General features: G+C 38.5%; 2 protein-coding genes across 2 annotated transcripts in view; one reads left to right on the top strand and one right to left on the bottom strand.

Annotated features, from left to right (window-relative positions):
- The window catches only part of LOC103251815 (connector enhancer of kinase suppressor of ras 3), a 352,217-nt gene that overhangs the window by 251,127 nt on the left and 80,213 nt on the right, over positions 1-20,877 (top strand). The window contains exons 14-15 of the mRNA XM_021708754.1: positions 16,282-16,318; positions 16,944-17,113. Of these exons, the coding sequence (XP_021564429.1) occupies positions 16,282-16,318; positions 16,944-17,113 (207 nt within the window). The remainder of the gene's footprint in view (positions 1-16,281; positions 16,319-16,943; positions 17,114-20,877) is intronic.
- Positions 16,973-20,877, bottom strand: part of OPRM1 (opioid receptor mu 1) — a 229,683-nt gene continuing 225,778 nt past the window's right edge. The window contains exon 4 of the mRNA XM_021708755.1: positions 16,973-17,011. Within this exon, the coding sequence (XP_021564430.1) occupies positions 16,973-17,011 (39 nt within the window). The remainder of the gene's footprint in view (positions 17,012-20,877) is intronic.

Genomic DNA, 20,877 nt, shown 5'->3' with positions numbered 1-20,877 from the left:
GGTAATGCAATGTTTAATTCTTATGTTACTTACTTTTTCCATGGAAAGGATGTAATCTTCCAACTGGAAAAAGTTCATCTTATATGTATAAGAACAAATGGAAATTAAGGTAATAAGAGAGCATTTAAGCATTTTAACACATTTATTTGATCATTGAAACATTCATTTAATATTCACTCATTACCTGTCCTGATTCTATCATGTATTGGGTACTGGACCAAATAGGAACTGGAGATTTAATTGATTTTAAACAAGTTAAAATCTATACATCTTAAAAAAAAAGTATAAATTCAGGTATTGGAATAAGATCACAGATGTGATTACCAAAAGGACTAACATGTCACCTGTATAATTCCTGACCTGGTGCCATTACCTCTGAAATAGGTAACCTGCTTCCCCTTGGTCCTGGACACAAATGAATTTTCTTCCTATGATTGGGAACTCTGCCTATTGACGAATCTTTCTCATTTCATGAGCCATCTCTACTCCTAGATGCAACCAGCTGGCTCTCCTTGTGTGTCTACTTACCTGTTATTTTTATCTCACAGGCATCAGTGCCTGGGCGTCCCTGCTGAACATTTCTTTTAAGCATTTTTTCCAGCTGCTTTTCAGTGGTTACCCTACTTAATTTTTCCATTCAGAAAATTAGTTCAATTTTCTGCTGTCATTTGTTCTCGAAATAAAATGTAGCACAAGAGACCTATTTTTATGCTGGGTAATTTCAGTAGGCTTGACACATTTGACCTAAGCATATCCTGAATTACACTTCATTTCCACTAAACTAACATTTATTGAGTTATATGGGATGAGCACTCTGCTTGGTGCTAGGGTATGAAGATGAGGAGTTTACCATCTTGTAGGGGAAGGAATATACAGTGAAGGCACTTTTGTTGACCCTAGCCTGATAGTTATCACTGAGGTTGGTACGTCAAAGGGTGCTAATACACTTGCTTAGAATTCACAACAAAATTTGAATTACCATTTGCAATTTTATTATGTGTATATAAGAATAGCATTGTCCTTTTTTTTTTTTGAATTGTTTATGACCTGATAGTACTCTTTTTTCTCTCTTCTATAGGAATGGAATTTTCAAAGCTAAAGCTTCATTTAGAACCAAAAGAATTAACTCACCAAGTTCCATAGGTTCTACTTCTTAAACATTTCCCTGTCTTTACAGCCCCAGCACCTGCTCTCTCCACCTGGTCTTTTGCCTGTGACCCTGTCCTCCTTCAATCCATTTGTCACACAACCAGAGTGAATTTTCTAAATGCAAGTCAGATGATGCCACTTGTTTGCTTATATCTGTTCGATGTCCCATTGTCCTTCAGATAAACTTCATTAAAACATGACTTACAAGGCCCTGCATGATGTGACTTTGCCACTGTTATTGTCTCCAAACATCCCATGGTCCATGCAGACTGGATCCATAGATCACGCACTAGTAGCAGCAAAATAAACAATCAGTCAGACTCCTAAGCCTATTTTGTAATTACATGTTCCTCTGCTTTTCTGTCTTCTATATTTCCACTATGCTTTGATGATGCTTCTAAAATGGATACTATGATCTGTTTATTTGTCTGTGTGGGACACTGTGGCACATACGTTGTGGTAACACTATCCACCCAGTGGTTTAACTCAGAACCTATGAGTAATCTCAGATTGGCCTTTTCCCCCATCCCAAACATTTACTCAACCTCACCTGTCCAATCAGCTTCCTAATGTTAATCAAATCTCTCTGTCCTGTCCATCTCCACGATTACTACCTTGATCAGATCCTTATCAGTTCTCTCTTAAACAATGACTATCTTATTCCCGGACTTTCCATCAGGCCCTGTTATGCTCAGGTCTTTATCTTTTACCTTTGATCTTTTTTTTTTTTTTTGAGTTGGAGTCTCACTCTGTCACCCAGACTAGAGTGCAGTGGCCGGGAGCAGCCTCAACCTGCTGGGCTCCAGTAATCCTTCTGCCTCAACCTTCCAAGTAGCTGGAACTATAGGCGTGTATGACCATGCCTGGCTAATTTTTTTAAAATTTATTATAGAGATGAGGTCTCACCAAGTTGCCCAGGCGGGTCTCGAACCCTCGGGCTCAGGCAATCCACTCACCTCAGCCTCCCAAAGCACTGGGATTACAGGCTGAGCCACCAAACCCGGCCTACCTTTGATCTTATCAACTCATGAGCAGCCTTCCCTGACTCCCCAATCCTGAGTGACTTGCTTGTGCTTCTGTTGTTCCTTAATACTCATTTGCAGACCTTGTTGAGTTGTCTGGTTTTCATGGTTGGAGACTGTGTGGGAACTTGCTTGCCATTGCATTTCTGGTCTTGGCACCATGGAATGATGCAATGATTGGTTGTTGAATAAACGGAAGCCATAATTTATAAATTGTGGCCTGAAAGGAAGAATGAACATAACCACCTTTAAGATCCAGGTCATCATGTGATGGGAAATCTTCAACAATTGTTAGATTTGATACAGTACCCAAACATCTCTAGGAATCTGTTTATGTGGTCCTTGATGTTGACAAAGTTTTCCATGCATCACACTGTGGTGATAACCAGGTATTATGCACTAGGTTACTATTGCTTAGTTTTCTTTTATGATTAACTTCCATTTAAATAAATACTAGCATATATGAATCTTCAAGACTTGATTAGAAAGTTCTCTGGTCTTAGGTAGATTTTAGTGACAATGTTTTAGCTAAGAAAGGAAAACAGCCTGAAGTTAAGGATCATGGAGCTCATAGGGAATGAGACAGATGATCTCTTTTATTGTTATGCACAGTTCTTTTACCCAAAACTCCTAATTTTTTTTCCTAAAACAAAAGTTTATGCAGATCAATCATGGTTACTTTGCTCAGTTTTCATACTTGATGAGTAGAAGTTCAGTGGACATGAATGAACAATTACACCTGGCACTGAGGTTAGATTGTTTTTACTTGGACTCTAACCTATGGGATGATCTATCTAACAGCAAACTGGTACTTGCTGTGTTTGCTTTACAAGAAAGCTCTGTATTAATTGTTCACAAAACATCATTGCCTGATCTTTATGTGACATTGTGCAGTGAGTAACCCAGATGCGACTTCTGCCTGCATGAAATCTGCCTTACCCCTCACTCCATATCTGTGCTTGTGGTGTAAGCCCCAGGGATGTGGTGACATTCAGTAAGAAAGTGAAGATTGTATTTTTCACATTTCTGATCAACTGAAAATAAATTTTCGGCAGTTTGTTTTTAGGCTGCACTGGCATAACCCTATGGTGAAATGACAGTGCCAAAGCTGCTCTGCAGGCAACTCAAACTCAGGAGACTGTTTAAAACCTTTGCTGTCACAAGAACTTCAGTGGGAAGGGCAGGAGAACCATCTGGGGAATAGATTACCAGGTAGGCATGAGAGGGGCTCATTAGCTACCACTTAAAAACTCCTGTTCCCATGCCATCCCTGCTCCATGTGTTCTTTATTTCTTCGGTTCCAGATTCTCAGTATTTGGAGGGTACAGTTGAAACAGGATGTTGGAGAAAGGTACTGTGGCTTTTAAGGAAACAATATTTTAAATAGAGCTAGAGATTAGTTCAACAGAAGTCCATTTTACTTTCAAGAAAATACCAAGGGTCAACTGTTCCATACGGGTTCAAGTTTAATGTCAGCCAATCCTATGGGTTTCCCCCCTATGGATGTGCCACTTTGGTTAAGGGTGAGAAAGGTTTAGGAACAACTTTTGTGTTGCTTAACTTTGCTAGTATTATTTACTAGTGGAGGCATTTTGCAGGTCTGAATTATCAAGCAGTAGGTAGGTTTCCTGATATTTGTCAAATATCTACTCTGTTCTAGCATGTAAGAAGGCATCATGCTGACCAAAGGTACCATAGGAAGGAAAAATTGATTGATCTTTTTGAGTGGTCACCATGTGTCAGACATTGGATAAGGTGCTAGATTTTGAAGGCATGATATGTTCATGAACATTCATTCTATTTTGAAGTCTTAGCCAACCACTGAGGAATTTCAAGCAGAGATGTAGTTGTTCAGTGGTTTGTTGAAAGGGTTTTTGAGGGTCTAGACTGCAGATGGAGAGTTCAGGAATAAGATAGTCATTGTTTAAGAGAGAACTGATAGGGATCTGATTAAGGCAGCAATCATGGAGATAGAGAGGACAGAGAGATTTGATTAACATTAGGAAGCTGACTGGACAGGTGAGGCTGAGTAAATGTTTGGGATGGGGGAAAAGGCCAATCTGATATTTCTCATAGGTTCTGGGTTAAACCACTGGGTGGATAGTGTTACCACAACGTATGTGCCACAGTGTCCCACACAGATAAATAAATAGATCATAATATCCATTTTGGAAGCATCAGAAAAGAATGGTGGAAAAATAGAAGACAGAAAAACAGAGGAAAATATAATGAAAAAATAGGCTTAGGAGTCTGACTGATCATTGACTTTGCTGCTACTTGTGCGTGATCTATGGAGAAGTTACTTAACCACACCAAGCTGAAGTTCCCCATCTGTGAAAAGGAGGATAAAAATAGCACCTATCATGAAGATCTTTGGAGATAGCATAAATAAGTTTTTACAGTAACTTTAAATAAATAACACCGGGTGAATATGAGATTATTATAATAATGAATTGCTTTCTAAAGTCAAAGAAAGTTTCTTGAAGGAGTTGGCATTTGACTGGAATCTCAAAGGATTAGTAAGCATTAACCAGGTGAAGAATGAGGTAAGGAAATAAAATATCCAAAAGTATGAAGTTGTTAAAGTGCCTGTTATTTCTGCAGAATAGAGGAGAGTTTAAGGAGGTAAGAAATAGATACGTTTTGGGTATAGCGAGGCCAAACAGGAAGGCTTGTTGTTTGGATTGTGATTTTAAGACAGAATCTTATAAATGAATGAAATGACTGACTTCCATTCAAGGTTGGTCCTGTCCTGTGAGTTCACACTTTGACACTTCATTCTTCTTCAAAGTATAGCAATGACAGGCAAAGAGAAACACAGACCCATGATAATCATCTCTGTGGAACAGAAATGAAAAGTGGTGGCATGACCGAACCCATGAACCAGATAGGCCCTGGTCTGGAAGCAGAAAGTAGTTTGTCTCCTGCCACAAGTTAAGCAGGGGTAGGGTAATGTTCCACTATATATGGGGAAAACCACGTTCATTCCTTGGTGACAGTGGTTAATGGGGTTTCCCCACTTGTGAATGGTCTGAAGACAAACAGAGAAATCAGTTGCCAGACCACTGCCTGAGGTTGCACGTTTAGCCTGAGACTTGGGAGGGAGGAGATACAGACATAGGCTCCAAACCAGGCACTAAAGCTAGTCACCAGTTGGATCAGAGACTGAATTTACTGTTGCTCCTTGACTTACAATGGGGCTACATGCGATAAACCTGTTGAACATTGAAAATATCATAGATCAAAAATGCGTTTAATACAACTAACCTACTGGATATCACAGCTTAGCTTAGCCTACCTTGCATGTGCTCAGAACACTTACATTACCCTACAGTTGGGCCAAATCATCTAGCTCAAAAGCTGTTGTATAATAAAATGTAAGAGTATCATACCTCATATTGGTAAGACATTATTGATCTGGGAAAAGATCAAACATTACAATTTAAAGTAGTGTTTCCACTGCATGCATATTGCTTTCACACCATCGACAATTCATTGTAAGTCAAACCATCATAGACATAGGCCATACATGAATCTCTATGATTAAATCAGGACATGATTATAAGACTAGTTCTGCATTGAGTTGAGTTAACTTCCAAACCACAAGAGAGGGAGACAAAAGTGCGTGCACACACACACACACACACACACACACACACACACACACAGAGAGAGAGCAAGAAAGAGAGAGAGAGAGAGAGAAAGAGACAGAGAGCAAGAGAGACAGATAGATACACACCAGAGGGTTGAGGGAGGGGGTTGCATAGAGACAGAAAGAGAGAAGACATTAAACCTTTCCCCTTGCAATTCTGCAAACTTAAATTCTATCATAGATGTTTGTGTTCCCCACTTCCCTCCCCAAATTCATATCCCCAATGTGGTGATATTAGAAGATGGGCCTTTGGTTGGTAATTGAGAAATGGTGGAGCCCTCATGAATGGGATTTGTGTCCTTATAAGAAGAGACTACAGAGAGCGGATTTTTGGGGGCCATGTGAAAATACATTGAAAAAATGGCCTTCTGCAAGCCAGGAAGAGGAACTTCGCCATATACCACATCTGCCTGCATCTTGATCTTGGACTTCCCAGCCTCCAGAATTCTGAGAGAGAAATATTTGTTGTTTAAGCCATCTGGTCTGTGATATCCTATGATAGCAGTCCAAATCAACTAAGACTAATCCCAAAACACATTTAAAATAATAATGCTAAAAAAGTCAGAATTTAGGATTAAAAATTAGAAGATAGCGTCATTTTAAATTACATACACTCTTAAAAGTGTGACCAAAAATCTAAGTATGAGATTAAAAGAATCTTTTAAAAAATTTTGGAAGAAAATCAGGAAAAAATAATAAAGTATAAGTGAGCTTTGAAAAAATTTAGCAATATTTGATAAGAAAATACATTTCTTGAAATAGAAAGAGCAATAGATGACATAAACTCAATATTTGACCATTCTATAACAGAGTATTAATAACTTGGAAGTAGATTTGATAAATTTATATAAGGCACAAATGGCATAGAGAGATAAAGAAATTAAATTTTAGGAAAAGGGAGCCAAAACAGAAGAAAAATCACTCAACACTAACATATCTAATAGTAGTCCCTAAAAGAATTTTGGCGCCAGTAATGACTCGACACCCGGCCAGGACCAAGAGATTTATTAAAGGGGGCTGTTACAGAGAGGATCTGTAACAGGAAAAAAGAAAAAAGAAAGAGAGAGTTGTGGGAAGAGGGCTGTATTTATCAGCCTGACAGGGGCTGGAAGGGGCTGTGCTATGTTCCTATTGGAGGAGTTGCATGGGAGCAGGGTGGGGCCGATGCTGTGTTATAGTCCTATTGGACGCATAACAAAGCTGGCTAAGGATTGGAGACTTGCAGGTTTGAAATTCGCGTGCAGGAAGGTTTGAAATTCGCCCACGTGGGGAATTGTGCTCACAGAAGCAGGGACCTAGGCTTTGTTGTCTGGTGTGTCGGCACCATTTTGGGAGCTGCCCCTCTGGTTGCTTCCTGCACCCTTCAGTCCCAAAAGAAGAGAATAAAGAAAATGGCAGAGAAGCTCTATTTGAAGATCTCTGTTAAATTTTTTGTGCTTGAAAAAAAAGTAAGTTATAAAATTAAAAGTTCACTCTGAGGATTGAGCAATATAAATAAAAATAAGTCCATACCCAGACACATTGTAGTTCAATTACCAAGGATGATGAGAATGTCTTAAAAGAGTGAAAAGAAAAATCACTTACAGAGAATGACAGACAGATAGCTAAAATCTCATCAATATATTAGTTGGTAAAAGATAAATGATAAAAATATTCCAAGTGCCAGATCAAAATACTTTTATACTCACCTCAACTATCATTCAATTTTGAGGGCAGAACACTGTAAAGGCATTGCAATACACAGAGACTGAGAATTTGCTATCTACAGACCCTTATTAAAAGGACTATTCAAAGAGATATCCTACTAAAGAGAAAAGTGGATTCAATGGGAATATATGTGATAAGTGAAACAAAGGTGATCACAGAAGCTGCTAAACTTATGATCCTCAATTGATAAATGATAATAATTTATAATAAACTCATAATAATAACTACATAATAATAACCTTAACTTTTTCTTTTTGAGACAACATCTCACTCTGTTGCCCAGGCTGGAGTGCAGTGGTGCAATTCCAACTCACTGCAACCTCCATCTCCTGGGCTTAAGTGATCTTCCCTCCTCAGCCTCCTGAGTAGCTTGGACTACAGGTACATGCCACCACATCTGGCTAGTGTTTTTATTTTGTATCTTTTGTAGTGACAAGGCCTTACTATGTTGCCTAGGCTGGTCTCAAACTCTTCGGCGCATGTGATTCTCTTGGCCTCCTAAAGTGCTGGGATTACAGATGTGAGCCACTGAACTAGGCCTAATCTTAACATTTTTAATGGAAAATAAAAATCTAGACATTAAGCAGAAGTTAAAATTTGCTCAATTATATGTTATATTCATGATGAATTCAGAAATACTAAACATCAGAGAAACAACATTAACAATGGGAAGAAAGGGGGAATTAAAATAAATGAAATAAATGCAAACTGAAAGCACAAAATAAAAATTATGATAAATGTAAGCAGATTAAACTTGCTTATGAAAACGCACAGATAATGTTAAAAATCAAGGACAGCCCCCTCGGGTCCCCTCCCACTCTGGGAGCTTTTCTATCCTCTCAATAAATCCTGTTTTAAAAAAACCCCAAAATTGAGTTATATTTTGTATATTAAAAAAAAACCAGTAAAGACAACAAACTAACCAACCTCACAGAGGGGTGAAAATATAAGAATGGTAATACTAGCAAAGTTATAACTCCAGCAACAAATAGTATCATGAGATACCAAAGATTTGGAAAGCAAAATTAGCAATGAAATTTTTACAAAATTCGACTATGTAATATGTCACAAATAAATGCTAATCATTTTTAAGAAATTGATACCAAAATATCATGTTTTCTGAACAAAGTGCAATGAATTTAGAAAATCAACAACAAGAAACAGTAAAGAGGTCCCAAACGTTAAGAAACCTACAAATACACACTAGAATATCTCATTGGGTATAAATAAATGATTAGGAATGGAAAGACAGGGAGATATAATTAAAGTAGAATTCAGAGATAAGTTTATAGCTTTAAACATATTACAAAAAACAGAGAACATAAATAAATAAGGTAAACATCACCTTTAGGAAGTAGAGAAAGAATAACAGCAATTTTTAAAAAATTTAAAGAAATAAGGATACTAAATTAAGAGCAGAAATTAATGAAGAAGAAAAAAAAAAATAAACAGGTAGAAGGAATTGTAGAAAAAGATTCCCAAAGTCCTGAAATAGGAGATGAAAATGCATTCCTGGCTGTAGAGAACTAAAAGTTGTATCATATTGCAGGAGGTACTCTAAGTAGGACAATTTGGAAGAAAGTTGGGAATATCTAAGCAGTTTGAAGGTGTACATATCCTATGACCATACAATTCCACCTCCAGATTTGCCCAGAGAAACACCCACATATATGCACAATGGAAGGTATACAAAGTTGTTTACAGCAACATTGCTGTGATAGTGCAAAACTGCAAAAAACTTAAATGTACATCAATACATGAATAAATCATGGTGTTTTTATTCACAGTAGTACTATATAGCACTGAACATAAACTAGAGCTGCATATATCAACATGGAAAAATGTAATTACAAAAACACAATATTTAAAATTAAATGCCTATATTAATGCTACTACTTACCGTTTTGTTAAAATATTGTTTTTTGAGTGCCAGGTGAGGTGGTTCATGCCTGTAATCTCAGAACTTTGTGAGGTGGGGGCTGGAGGATCACTTGAGGCCACGAGTTTGAGACCAGCCTGGGCAACATGGTGAGATGTTGTCTCTAAAAAAATTAAAAATTAAAAATTAGCTAGGTGTGAGGGCACATGCCTGTAGTCCAAGCTCTTTGGGAGACTGACATAGGAGAATCTCTAGAACCCAGGAACTGGAGATTGTGGTGAGCTGTGATCGTGCCACTGCACTCTAGCCTGGGCAACAGAGTGAGATCCCAACTCAAAAAATACTAAAAGAAAAAAGTATTGTTTATAGAGAATAAAATGCAAGGGAATGATGAACATTTCATTTAAGTTAGTATAACCTGGGGAGAATGAGGATATGGAAAAGGGAAAGAGCACATTGAGATGCACTGTATATTCTATTCCATTACAAATACTATCAAAAAGGAAGAAAGACATGTATAATCACTGAGTCAGAACATGAATAAGGTAGAAGATTTTGATACTGTATTGTTGAACTGCTTTCTAAGTGTGTATCTGGATCTTACTGTAATAAGAGAGTTTAAGCACTGAAGCCTGGTTGTAAGGGAGGCATGTGGCAATCTCTGTCCTTTGGCATGGTATCATCCTGTCACTACCATGACATCTCTTTTCAGAGAAGACACTTGAAAGAATAGTCCACAATGACATATTTCTTTCTTCAGTTCCCATTTACCCCCCACACTGCTCACCCACTGGAATTAGTCTTCTAGATCCACACAACTGTTTTTGCCAAATCTCTAATGAATCTTTCCTTATTCTTTTATACGGACACAGTTTGAAGACTTGGCCCCACCTTCCTCCTGAATCTCTCCCTCTGTTCCACAACAATCCCCTTCTTATTTTTCTGTATTTTTTTATTTGGCTGTAACTGTACAGTCTCCTTGATTCTGGGTAGTGCTGGGGTAGTTGCTCTATGGGTTCTTGACTTTGCTGCAGAAAAGAATTTCAGAGCAAGTTGCAGAGAGTTTTAAAGTACAGCTTATAAGAGAGAAATAAAGAAAAAAGCACATTCAAAAGAGAACGTGAGTGTCTTAAGGGAAAGGGCACAAGTTTGCCATTCGTTTTATATGTTGTTCAAAATGATGATTAGGCAACCTATTTTCTTTTTCTTTTCTTTTTTTTTTGGAGTCAGAGTCTCACTCTTTGCCCAGGCTGGAGTGCAGTGGCACTCTCATGATCACTGCAGCCTTAACCTGCTGGGCTCAGGTGATCCTTTCACCTCAGCCTTCCAAGTAGCGGGAACAGCAGGCACACGCCACCACACCCAGCTAATTTTTTTTGATTTATTGTAGAGACGAGGTCTCATCCTGTTGCCCAGGCTGGTCATGAACTTGTGGGCTCAGGCAATCCTTTCACCTCTGCTTCCCAAGAGTGCTGGGATTACAGGCGGACTGCACTTGACCTGGCAACCTATTTTCTAAGTTAAGATTTATAGGCACCATGTGGGTTACAACAAGCTGTTGATCACAAGTTTCAGTTCTTATTGTTTCACTCCTAATCTTACTTGTACCACTGAGGAACTTTTGAGACAGTAGGAAAAGTTACAATTTAATTAAGTTTTCTCTCAGAGTGCTGTGTCTCAGTGTCTCCTGTAACTCCCTATGCCTTTGTTTATAGTCTTTGTGATTGACTGTGCTAGCTATCTCTCATTCTAAGGTCAGGTCTGGTGTGCTGGTCACCGTAAGTATTGTTCAAGAGAGTTATGACCTGACAAGATGGTGCCCAGATGCCTGACCATATGGTCTCCCAATTATCTGAGCTGTGCCTGCTTGCAAGAAACTCATCTATCTATATCTAAGCTAAGCTAATTGTCCTGCCTCATTCTCACGAGGCTTCTATTGCTTCTCTGTGATATGTTGGTCTTCCTTCAGGTTCTGATACCGAGCCTTTGTTATTATATACATTCTCTAGATGATCTGATCCAAACTTGAGACTTCTATGTTTATACACTGATGAGTCACGATTTTACATCTCTAATCCAGATTTTTCTCCAAATCCCTAAGTCCTTAAATACTACCATATACCAAGTATTTCCACGTAGATGACTTACCTGTCTATCAAACTCAATGTTTACTGCTGAACCAATATACATATATTTCAAGTTGTGTTGTCTATAATGTATTGCTAAATCATTTATTTAATTGTTCAAACTAGAAGCTCTGGGATTTTCCCACTTTGCTCTTCCCCACTTTCTACTTTCTTTCTTCTTCCCCTTCCCCTTTCTCTTCTCTTTTTCTTCAGCCCCCTCTCTCCTCTCTCTTCCTCCCCCCTCTCTTCCTACTCTGTTTCTCTTCCAGGTAGAATGTGCCATGGCATCTAGCCTCCCCTCAAACTTTAGTCCTTGCTTCCCTGTCCTACTTCTTTGCAAAATAGCCACAGCACAAGCAAATATCCTAACAGTCTACTATTCTGTGAGTTTTATTCTTGAACTACCTATTTGCATTTTACCATTTACTTTTGTGACTTTAGACAACATACTGAAACTCCATTTTCCTCACTTTCTGCTCCTGTAGAATGGCTATAATAATAGCACCTAAAAGGCCAAGTGTGATGGCTCATGCCTATAATCCCAGCACTTTTGGAAGGCCAAGGTGGGAGGATCACTTGAGCCCAGGAGTTTGAGACCAACCTAGGCAACATAGTGAGACCTCGTCTATACAAAAAAAAAAAAAAAAAAATTAGCCAGATATGATGGCTGACACCTGTAGCCCCAGCTACTCTGGAGGTTGAGACAGAAGGATCACCTGAGTTCAGGAGGTCAAGGCTGTGGTGAGCCATAATCATTCCACTGCACACCAATCTGGATGATGGAGTGAGCCCCTGGCTCAAAAAAGGGGAAAGAAAAAAAATATATATATATATATTAGCACACAAGCCAAACGGGAGGTTGTGAAAATTCAATGTGGGCATCTCTGAAAACATTCAAAGCAGTGGCTGGCATGTGATCAACATATGATTGTTAGCTTTATTCATATTTCTTAACTCTCGTTGTTTTTATTACTGCTTCTATTATTACTAGAATGTCTATTATATATCTCCATTATTCACTACTAGAAATTTTCATTTCATGTTAATTTATTAAGTAATATTTAAGATGGCCAGTCTTCTGAAAAAAAAATTAGACAAGTTTTTCATGTTTTTCACAGGTACTTTTTTTCTAATTAAAAACTTTACAATTCTTAAAAAATTGAGCTTAGCTTTCCAGAAAGGAGGAACAACATTTGTGGAGATTCAGGTATTTCTAAAGAAACAACCCTAACAGCTCTATCAGTGCCGTGCTACTTTGGATGGCTACAAAGTAGCTGGGAATTTTTGTGGCTGGGATGTTAAAGTAACTTGAAATTGTCAATAATTTCAAGGTCTTGCATCACAGAAATTGGCAAAAGCTGTAAGTCAGTGTTCCTGTAATCAGAGAGTACATTTACCAGCACGTTACTATAAAGTTTTTGCTAAAGACCAGGCTCACTATGAAGTCTAATGTAATGACAAAGCACCTTATTGTGAATTTTAATACATCCTAGGATAAATTGTGCTGTGACATTTAACAACTACTATATGGATTATAAGTCTATAAAATAGTTTCCTGTAACCTGGGTGTTAGGTCCATCATTCAATATCAGAGGAACTTCCTTTGTATATTTCTACATGTTTTTGAGTAACTAGTGGCCAAATGAAGTTTTGAACTATTTTTAAAATGGTAAAAAAATGCACTTCTTCAATAAAAAGAAGATATATATTTTCTTTATTACTTTTTCTTTTCTTTTTTTTAATTTTTAAAAATTTTTATGTATATATTTTCAAATAAAATATTTCCCCCAATTTTAGAACCAAGTTAGGGCAAGTTCAGATATTTAGAGTAAACTCTTCCATTTTACCTACACACCAGAAGAAAACAATATGAGAAAATATCCTATTATGCTCTGAATATTTATGATGATAACAAGTTCTAATTCCCCTAATAAAAAACCATCTCATAAAATACTCAACTGATCGCTTGCTTTTTTTTTTTTCACTTGCCTAGTGAAAAACCACATGTAAGATCTTTCTGAAACTGACTGGTTCTTGGGTTCCACTTCCTGTTGTGAGGAGTAAAATGTGCCTTCAGAGGCAATAAAGTTCTCAAAGATTGTTTTCATTCTCTCATATAAACCAATTGAGGTTTCAAATTCATGTTTATCCAGTTAAACTGAAACTCTCTGAATCTGTTATTTCTATAATACGCAGTCTGTTTCTGGTCAAGGGAAACAATTTTAACAGTTAATATTATTTGCTTGAGGAGAGGTACTGTCAGAACAGGGTAGACTAAATAACAAATCTCCCCTCTCTCCTTTAAAAAAGACCTTCCTTTGAGTTGCATGCTCACTCTGCTTGAGGTATTGGGCTGGTCATCCCATCCTAGCACAAGCACTACCATAGATGAAGGACTGGTCTTGGGCGAAATTGAGACAAAGCTCACACATTGGAGTGGTATGGTCCCTGGAAGCATCTCTAAGGTTTGATGGTGGAGCCAGCGAGTCCTATCTCGCTGTGAGCTCACAGGGAATGCGTGGAGAAGACTCAGTGGTACTCAGCCAGTAGTGCGGAAGCGAGCATGGCTTCCTTTCTTCCTTTGCAGATCCCATAGCTGTCCTCAGGGACTTTGCTCTCGCTCTAGTTCTTTTTATAGCTGCTCTTTTTGTTGGAATGAATGTAATTTTATTTTGCTCATCTGGGGCTCGAGCACTCAAGGAATAACTGTCTATGATTCCCTCTTCTCCCTAGTTCCCTTATTCTTAGTTTGTCTTAAGTGCTCCCTGGGGACTCCCGGACCCTAGGTTTTCCAAATCTTACCCACCATTCTAAATTCATTCACTTTTCTTCTTTGCCTTTAGTCCTGGCTCTCAGCTATGTTTTAGTTACTCAAAAAACATACACATTTGGGCAAACATGTTTTGATAGTAGGTACTAGTTGGGTTCTCCTGGTCTCAGCATATCAAAAAAGATCCAGGAGACTATCTGAGGGAATGGTAGGAACTTTAGACCAGGAGGCAAGTCAGTGTGGGAGAGATATATGAAGTGGAACTGAGACTAGATCCTTTTCATGATAACAGGACTGCATTTTAGTAACATGCCACATTGGAACATGTCTGTCTTCGCTTACTCTTTAGGGCAGTTATTGCCTTTGTTACATCTTTATGGACGGATGATTGATTTCTTTGGAGATAGAATTTATTCTAATATTCATAAAATAAAACATCTGTGCAGTATTTCCTGGACCTATATTTCCCAAGAAATATAATTTAAGCACTTTAGCTTCATTTCCAATGCTGAAGAAAACACAAATTATACTTACCATACAAAATTTTCTTTGTTTATTAGACATGAAGTATTTGTTTATTTCAATGATATAATAGTATATGACATATGATTGTATAAGGCAATGTTGCTTAGTTCTCAGAACATTTTAACAAATAAGTCTTGTCAAATTTTTTATGAGACCTACAGGATTAGAATTATTATAAATATTTTCATTTTATATATGAGGAAGCAGGTTCAGAGAGGGACTTCTCCCTGGGTAACACAGCTAATTATGACAGCTATGAATTGATTCTAGGCCTTTGGATTTTAAAATTCTGTTAGATTTCCATTATATTATTTTCCCTCTTTAAACATACAGTGGACCTACATAAATAGCTATTAGAGCAATAGTTAGAAATATAGAATACAAGCTAGGCACATCTAGAATAACATTATGGAGATTACATCCTAACTTTTAGAACTGCTTTTCAATGTTATACTTTTTTTCCTTGAATTCTCTACCTGTTAACATAAAAATTCACGTCACTTAAACCCAATAAATTCAGCTTAGATAATGTAGAGAAAAAAATGACACTTCTTTAATCTAAAATTATGTCTCTGTACAGACACACACGCATTCACACACCACACACCACACAGCCATTTAAAAGTATTTTTTTGGTTTTTTATTTTTGCCAGTAATGTGATTTTACATTTGTTTAAAATGTATTGTGGAAAAAATGTAGATTTCAGATATATTATCTTATGCCTGATTTGAATATTTGAGGATCTAGTACAGAATAGTGGGTGGTAACTAATTTATCTTCCATAAAACATGTAAGAAATATTCAGAAATACTCAAAGGCAGACTAAAAAAAATTTAAATTTGGCCATGAATAAGAATTGCCTGAAAAGGAGGGTTGATGGTTACTGAGTCCTCACTAAAAGAGGGTGAGGAATTTCTTTTTCTGGGATGTTTAATCCATGTGGTTAGGTGTAACCCTATGTAGTAACAGGACCATGAACTTCATAGACCCAAGTGAACCTGTCATGTTTTGAGACTGTAACAATTATCTTCCGAGTTTATGTTCATAATCATTGTTATTTAGAAATTGCAAGAAAAGAAGCAAGATATATTTTTCCTTCTCCCACAAACATATAAAAAAGGAAATCTTTCATGATTTTTTAAAAACTTCTGTGAACACTGTGCTATCATAACTAAAGTAGTAGTGAAAGAGCAGCCTGTGGGTGGGAACAGGAAACCTTAGTGATAAATGCTCTGTGACATTTTTTTTTTCAGGTTCAGCTCAATGTATATTGATTCTAATTAGCACATTTTGTGCCTCAGCTAGTGGTTCCCATTAGCTCTGCCTGGAGAGTTTTTTTTAGATTCCATCCTGCTCATAAACACTGCCACCTCCTCCCTCCTTCTCTCTTTACAAATGTTACAACACAATCAGAAATTTCCTCTTTTCTTTCCTTCCTGCATTTCAGCAGGTTCCCTTGCGTCAGAAGCCGAGGAGGAAAACTCAAGGTAATTAGATCTCTTTTGTTTCTTTATCCCCTGTTTTCATGTGTGTGAATGTGGATTTTCCCCTGGATGTATTCCTTGGAATCAGATTTTGTCTGTCTTAATGCTAATATGAGGAGGTGGATGGTAGATTAATTTCTGGTTTTTTGAATCGATTTTAAGAAATGACGACATGCTGTTCATTTGGATTAATCCCTCGTGGGATGTCAATCGAGCTTAGAGAAACTGGCACTGAGTCGGGAAGTAGCTGTGTTTTTAGGTGGGCATTAACCCTTCAGCATCTATTGCATAACTACGGCTATTATTGTTGCAAGGAGCCGGGTTATTGCAATGATCTACCTGCCAGCATTATGATTTTAATTTCTTCAACTTCTTCTTGGTGAATAATATTCTTAGATGAATACTTGCATATTAGTCTCGCTGTGTCTTTGGCCATATCTTAAACCTTCTAGGCATCAAGTGAATGTTTAAAAATAAAACAGGCACATGGCTTTTTTTTTTTTGTATTAGCTTTGCATATATCTTGGTGAAAATTCAGTCTCAGGAGGTAAACAATTAAAAGTTGCCTATCACTCTGGCACATAAATTGGGGTATTTCCTTACCAATCTCTTCATGTAATTGTTGCAGGGTTTTTCAGGATGAGTCGGAGGAGGATATCATGTAAAGATCTGGGACATGCTGACTGCCAAGGGTGGCTGTATAAGAAAAAGGAAAAGGGAACTTTCCTAAGCAACAAATGGAAAAAGTTCTGGGTGGTGCTGAAGGGGTCGTCGCTGTACTGGTATAGCAATCAAATGGTGAGTGGACCACTTGGCATTTCTTCCTCCTGACCCCAACCTCCTCTAACCAAAGGTACAGCAAAGATCACGGATCAGGTGATCCCCCTGGGAAAGTTAATTTTGATTTCTGGGACTCGGTACAGAGGAAATAAACAGATAATTTATAGAAGCCATTTCTAGTCCAGTAGATATGTTGGATATTGTTCTATTATGTTTTACTGTGGAGAAAACCATCTTATTTAACCACTCTTTGGTTGAGGAAGAAGAGGGGGATGTCAACATTTATATCCTTGCTAAAGGAGACTTTCAGGTTCTACCGATGTTGTTATCTCATGAGAGATTCTAATAGTTTCAGGATTATGTGAATATCACTTAATGTAGAAAAGTTTACATCATTAAGTTCCCTCTACTGAAAAGGGACTCAGCTTTATGACCTAGGAAGGGTGTCAGTATATTCAGTTCAGAGATGCTACTTCCATTTCTCCTTCTTTACTGTCCTCTTCATCTTCCTCCCTCTGACCTTCTTTATTAAGTGGGTTGGTTTGCCAGCTTTGTGTTGGCCACGGTTGTCTCTTGTTCGGTGGCATGTTCAGTGAAGGTGCTAAACACCTCATGCTTGGATGACACTTGATGAGACAGTTGCCTTGTCTATCCTTTAATAAGCAAGACACCACTGTAGTCTGCTTTACAGGCTAGTGTCCTGTTGAAAACGGCTGGCAATCGGGCTCGGTGGCTCAGCCTGTAATCCCGCGCTTTGGGAGGCTGATGTGAGTGGATTGCCTGAGCCCGTGGGTTCGAGACCCACCTGGGCAACTTGGCAAGACCTCATCTCTACAATAAATCAAAAAATCAGCCGGGCGTGGTAGTGTGCGCCTGTAGTTACAGCTTCTTGGAAGACTGAGGTGGAAGGATCGCCGGAGCCCAGCAGGTTGAGGCTGTGGTGGCCAGGAGCGTGCCACTGCACTCCAGTCTGGGCGACAGAGTGAGACTCCAACTCAAAAAACAAAACAAAACAAAACAAAACAAACAAACAAAAAAAGAAAATGGCTGGAAATAAAGTTATTGTTAGAAGGTATGCTGACCTTTCATGGCCTGAAACATATTGAAAACAATAATGTGTTGAGTATTTAACAAGCCGAGATATCTCAAGAAGGAACTCTCTCCCAAGCCCCCAGGGATTGCTGGGTTGCTGATCTCAGGAGAGCTCGAGTCTCTTTGTGGTGTAGTGACAATCAGCAGTAGGTACCCTTTAATCAGTGAAAAGGAGGGTACTTGGGACTTGACCATGAGCCAGACCCATTCTTTTTATGTGACACCATGTTTTTGAAATGACATGTGCGTGTCTATCATGCAAGCTATGGAGCATGGAACTTCTAAATGCAAAAGAAATGCTGTACTGTTTATTGTTTGTAGGCCAAATTTTTGGTTGATAAATTTAGACTAACTGGCCACTAATCAAAAATTTGTGTTATGCATGTGTTATCCATGTGTCCCTAGGCACCTGTCCATCTTTAAGCTTTGGTTAACCTAGACCCAAATCCAGTGTCCTGGAATAAGCACACTCTCCTATGCTGCTCTCCGCTCCTCCCTTTCTCTTCACTCCCCACCCCCATCCCCAAGCTTATTGCTTCAGTTTCGTACTTGGTTGTAAGACTTGGTACAAAGCGCCTCAAAAAGTCCCATACAAATACATTTTTTTGAAGCATCTGGTGACTTTTAACAACGTTAAAAGGGGATTTACAAGAAAGTCACCTTGTGGAGTGTGTAGTCTTCACTCTCTTCTTTTTCTCTCATTTCTTCTCCTCTCCTGGATCTATTTTTCATCTTGTCTAGCATGAATAGTTTTATCCAAATTAAGTCGATCTAGGACTGTGGTCTTGCCTTCTATTGTAAAGGAGTTTCCCTAAACAAATACAGCTTTCTTCTTATTATTTATTAATTTATTATTATTATTATTATTATTATTTTGTGAGACAGAGTCTCACTCTGTTGCCCAGACTACAGTGCAGTGGCACAATCATGTCTTATTGCAGTCCTGCCCTTCTGGGTTCAAGAGATCCTCCTGTCTTAGCCTCCCAGGTAGCTGGGGCTACAGGCACATACCACCATACCTGGCTAAGGTTTAAAGTTTTTTTTGTATAGATGGAGTCTCTAGCTTTATTGCTCAGCCTGGTCTCAAACTCCTGGCCTCAAGTGATCCTCTTGAAATCAGCCTCCCAAAGTGTTGCGATTATAGGCACGAACCGCTGTGTCTGTTAGCTTCCCATTAAAGTTAATGCAAATTTCTCTTTCTTGTTTTATATTATTTTAGGCTCTTGCTTTTGGGTAGCTGTGGTGATAGTCATCTACATCTTTTATAAAATAAGAGAAGTTACTGATTTACCTTTTGATAGCTCTCTGGGAATGTCCGAGGCTGTGGGAGAGACTGAGTGCTGGTGGAGCATGGCTCATCTGTGGGGAGTAAAATAAAGCTTAGATACAAGCAGAACATTGACCTTCTCAGTCAATCAGATTATTCAGGGAAGATGTTCTGGATGCTTCTCCCTGTCTTCACGGATTGAAAGTCCTTCTGAATCACATGTGCTTACTGCTGCGGCTCATTTAGCTCTATCAGCTCATTTGGCTTTTGCTTCTCATAGGGGAGCAATGAGTGACCTATTTTAGACGTGAGGAGCCTCATGCTTTTACAGGAGCCGCAGTGAAGACTAAGACTAGATTAGAGAGAGGAAAAGGACAGAGCCCCAGACACACTGGAGCACTCCTATCCTGATTGCTTTCATATCAATGCAGAAAGCAATATCAACGTTGCAAATGGTGTACTTGAATAGTTAGATTAGTAACATCAAACGAGCAGAAAACTATAGAATTAAACTAATGGTATATAACAGAAGGACCCCGCCATAGAGGAATATTCTCTCTTTCTCTCTCTCTCTCTATTACACACACACACACACACACACACACACCCCCTGACATCTTAATTATATATTTGTTGTGGGGAAAAAAGAGTACTCAATGAATACTCAATTAGCAGTCATATTCCTGCTGTCTGTGTGAATATCAACTGTGAAATAAAAGCCAAGCACATACCCTCAAGTTGAGAAGATTAATTTACTTTCTGCCATTTCGAGAATTCAGAGTCAACAAAGTTGCTTCCAAAGAACCTAAGCCTATTGAGTAGACTTCTGATTTTATGTTCCGTATTCCTTAATCTCAGGGGATGACCAGTCCTGCTGTGACACTTTTTTCTTATATAGTCTGATACTGAGAGAGAAGAAAGTCCACAGCATCTTAGTAAGAGCCATCTCTTCCTGAGCGTCTACTCAGTGCCATGGGATAGATGATGCCAGGTGCCTTTCATACATGCTCTTATTTGATCCTCAGAAACACCCTCAGAAGCGGCCATTGCCTCCGTGTTTTGAAAATTGGGATAACTGAGATGCAGGGAGAGTGTGTAAATTGTTCCAAGACACACAAGTAGTAAGTGGAAGAAAGGAGATTCACATTCAGGCCCCTCGGACCTCTGAGCCTGTGATTTTTGCCACATGCCAACCCGACTTCATCTGAGGACCAGGATAATTGACACAATTAAAACCTCTCTGTTTTCTACCTTTAGCAGGGTTCTGAGAGAACAACTCTAGAAATAAGATCTAGCACAATTTCATCTTTGAAATTATAAGTGAACTTATTGAATCCCTTTAACTTGTCTCTGATGTTCCCTGACATGGCCTGGGGAGACCACAACAACCTCACCTCTGTTTCCCACCCCCCCCCCCCCCCCC

This window comes from Carlito syrichta, unplaced genomic scaffold (genome assembly GCF_000164805.1).
Source record: "Carlito syrichta isolate Samal-C Ts95f unplaced genomic scaffold, Tarsius_syrichta-2.0.1 Scaffold146042, whole genome shotgun sequence".
NCBI classification, from domain to species: domain Eukaryota; kingdom Metazoa; phylum Chordata; class Mammalia; order Primates; family Tarsiidae; genus Carlito; species Carlito syrichta.
Note: the sequence above shows the minus strand (reverse complement) of the source record. Positions and strands in the feature narration are given on the sequence as shown.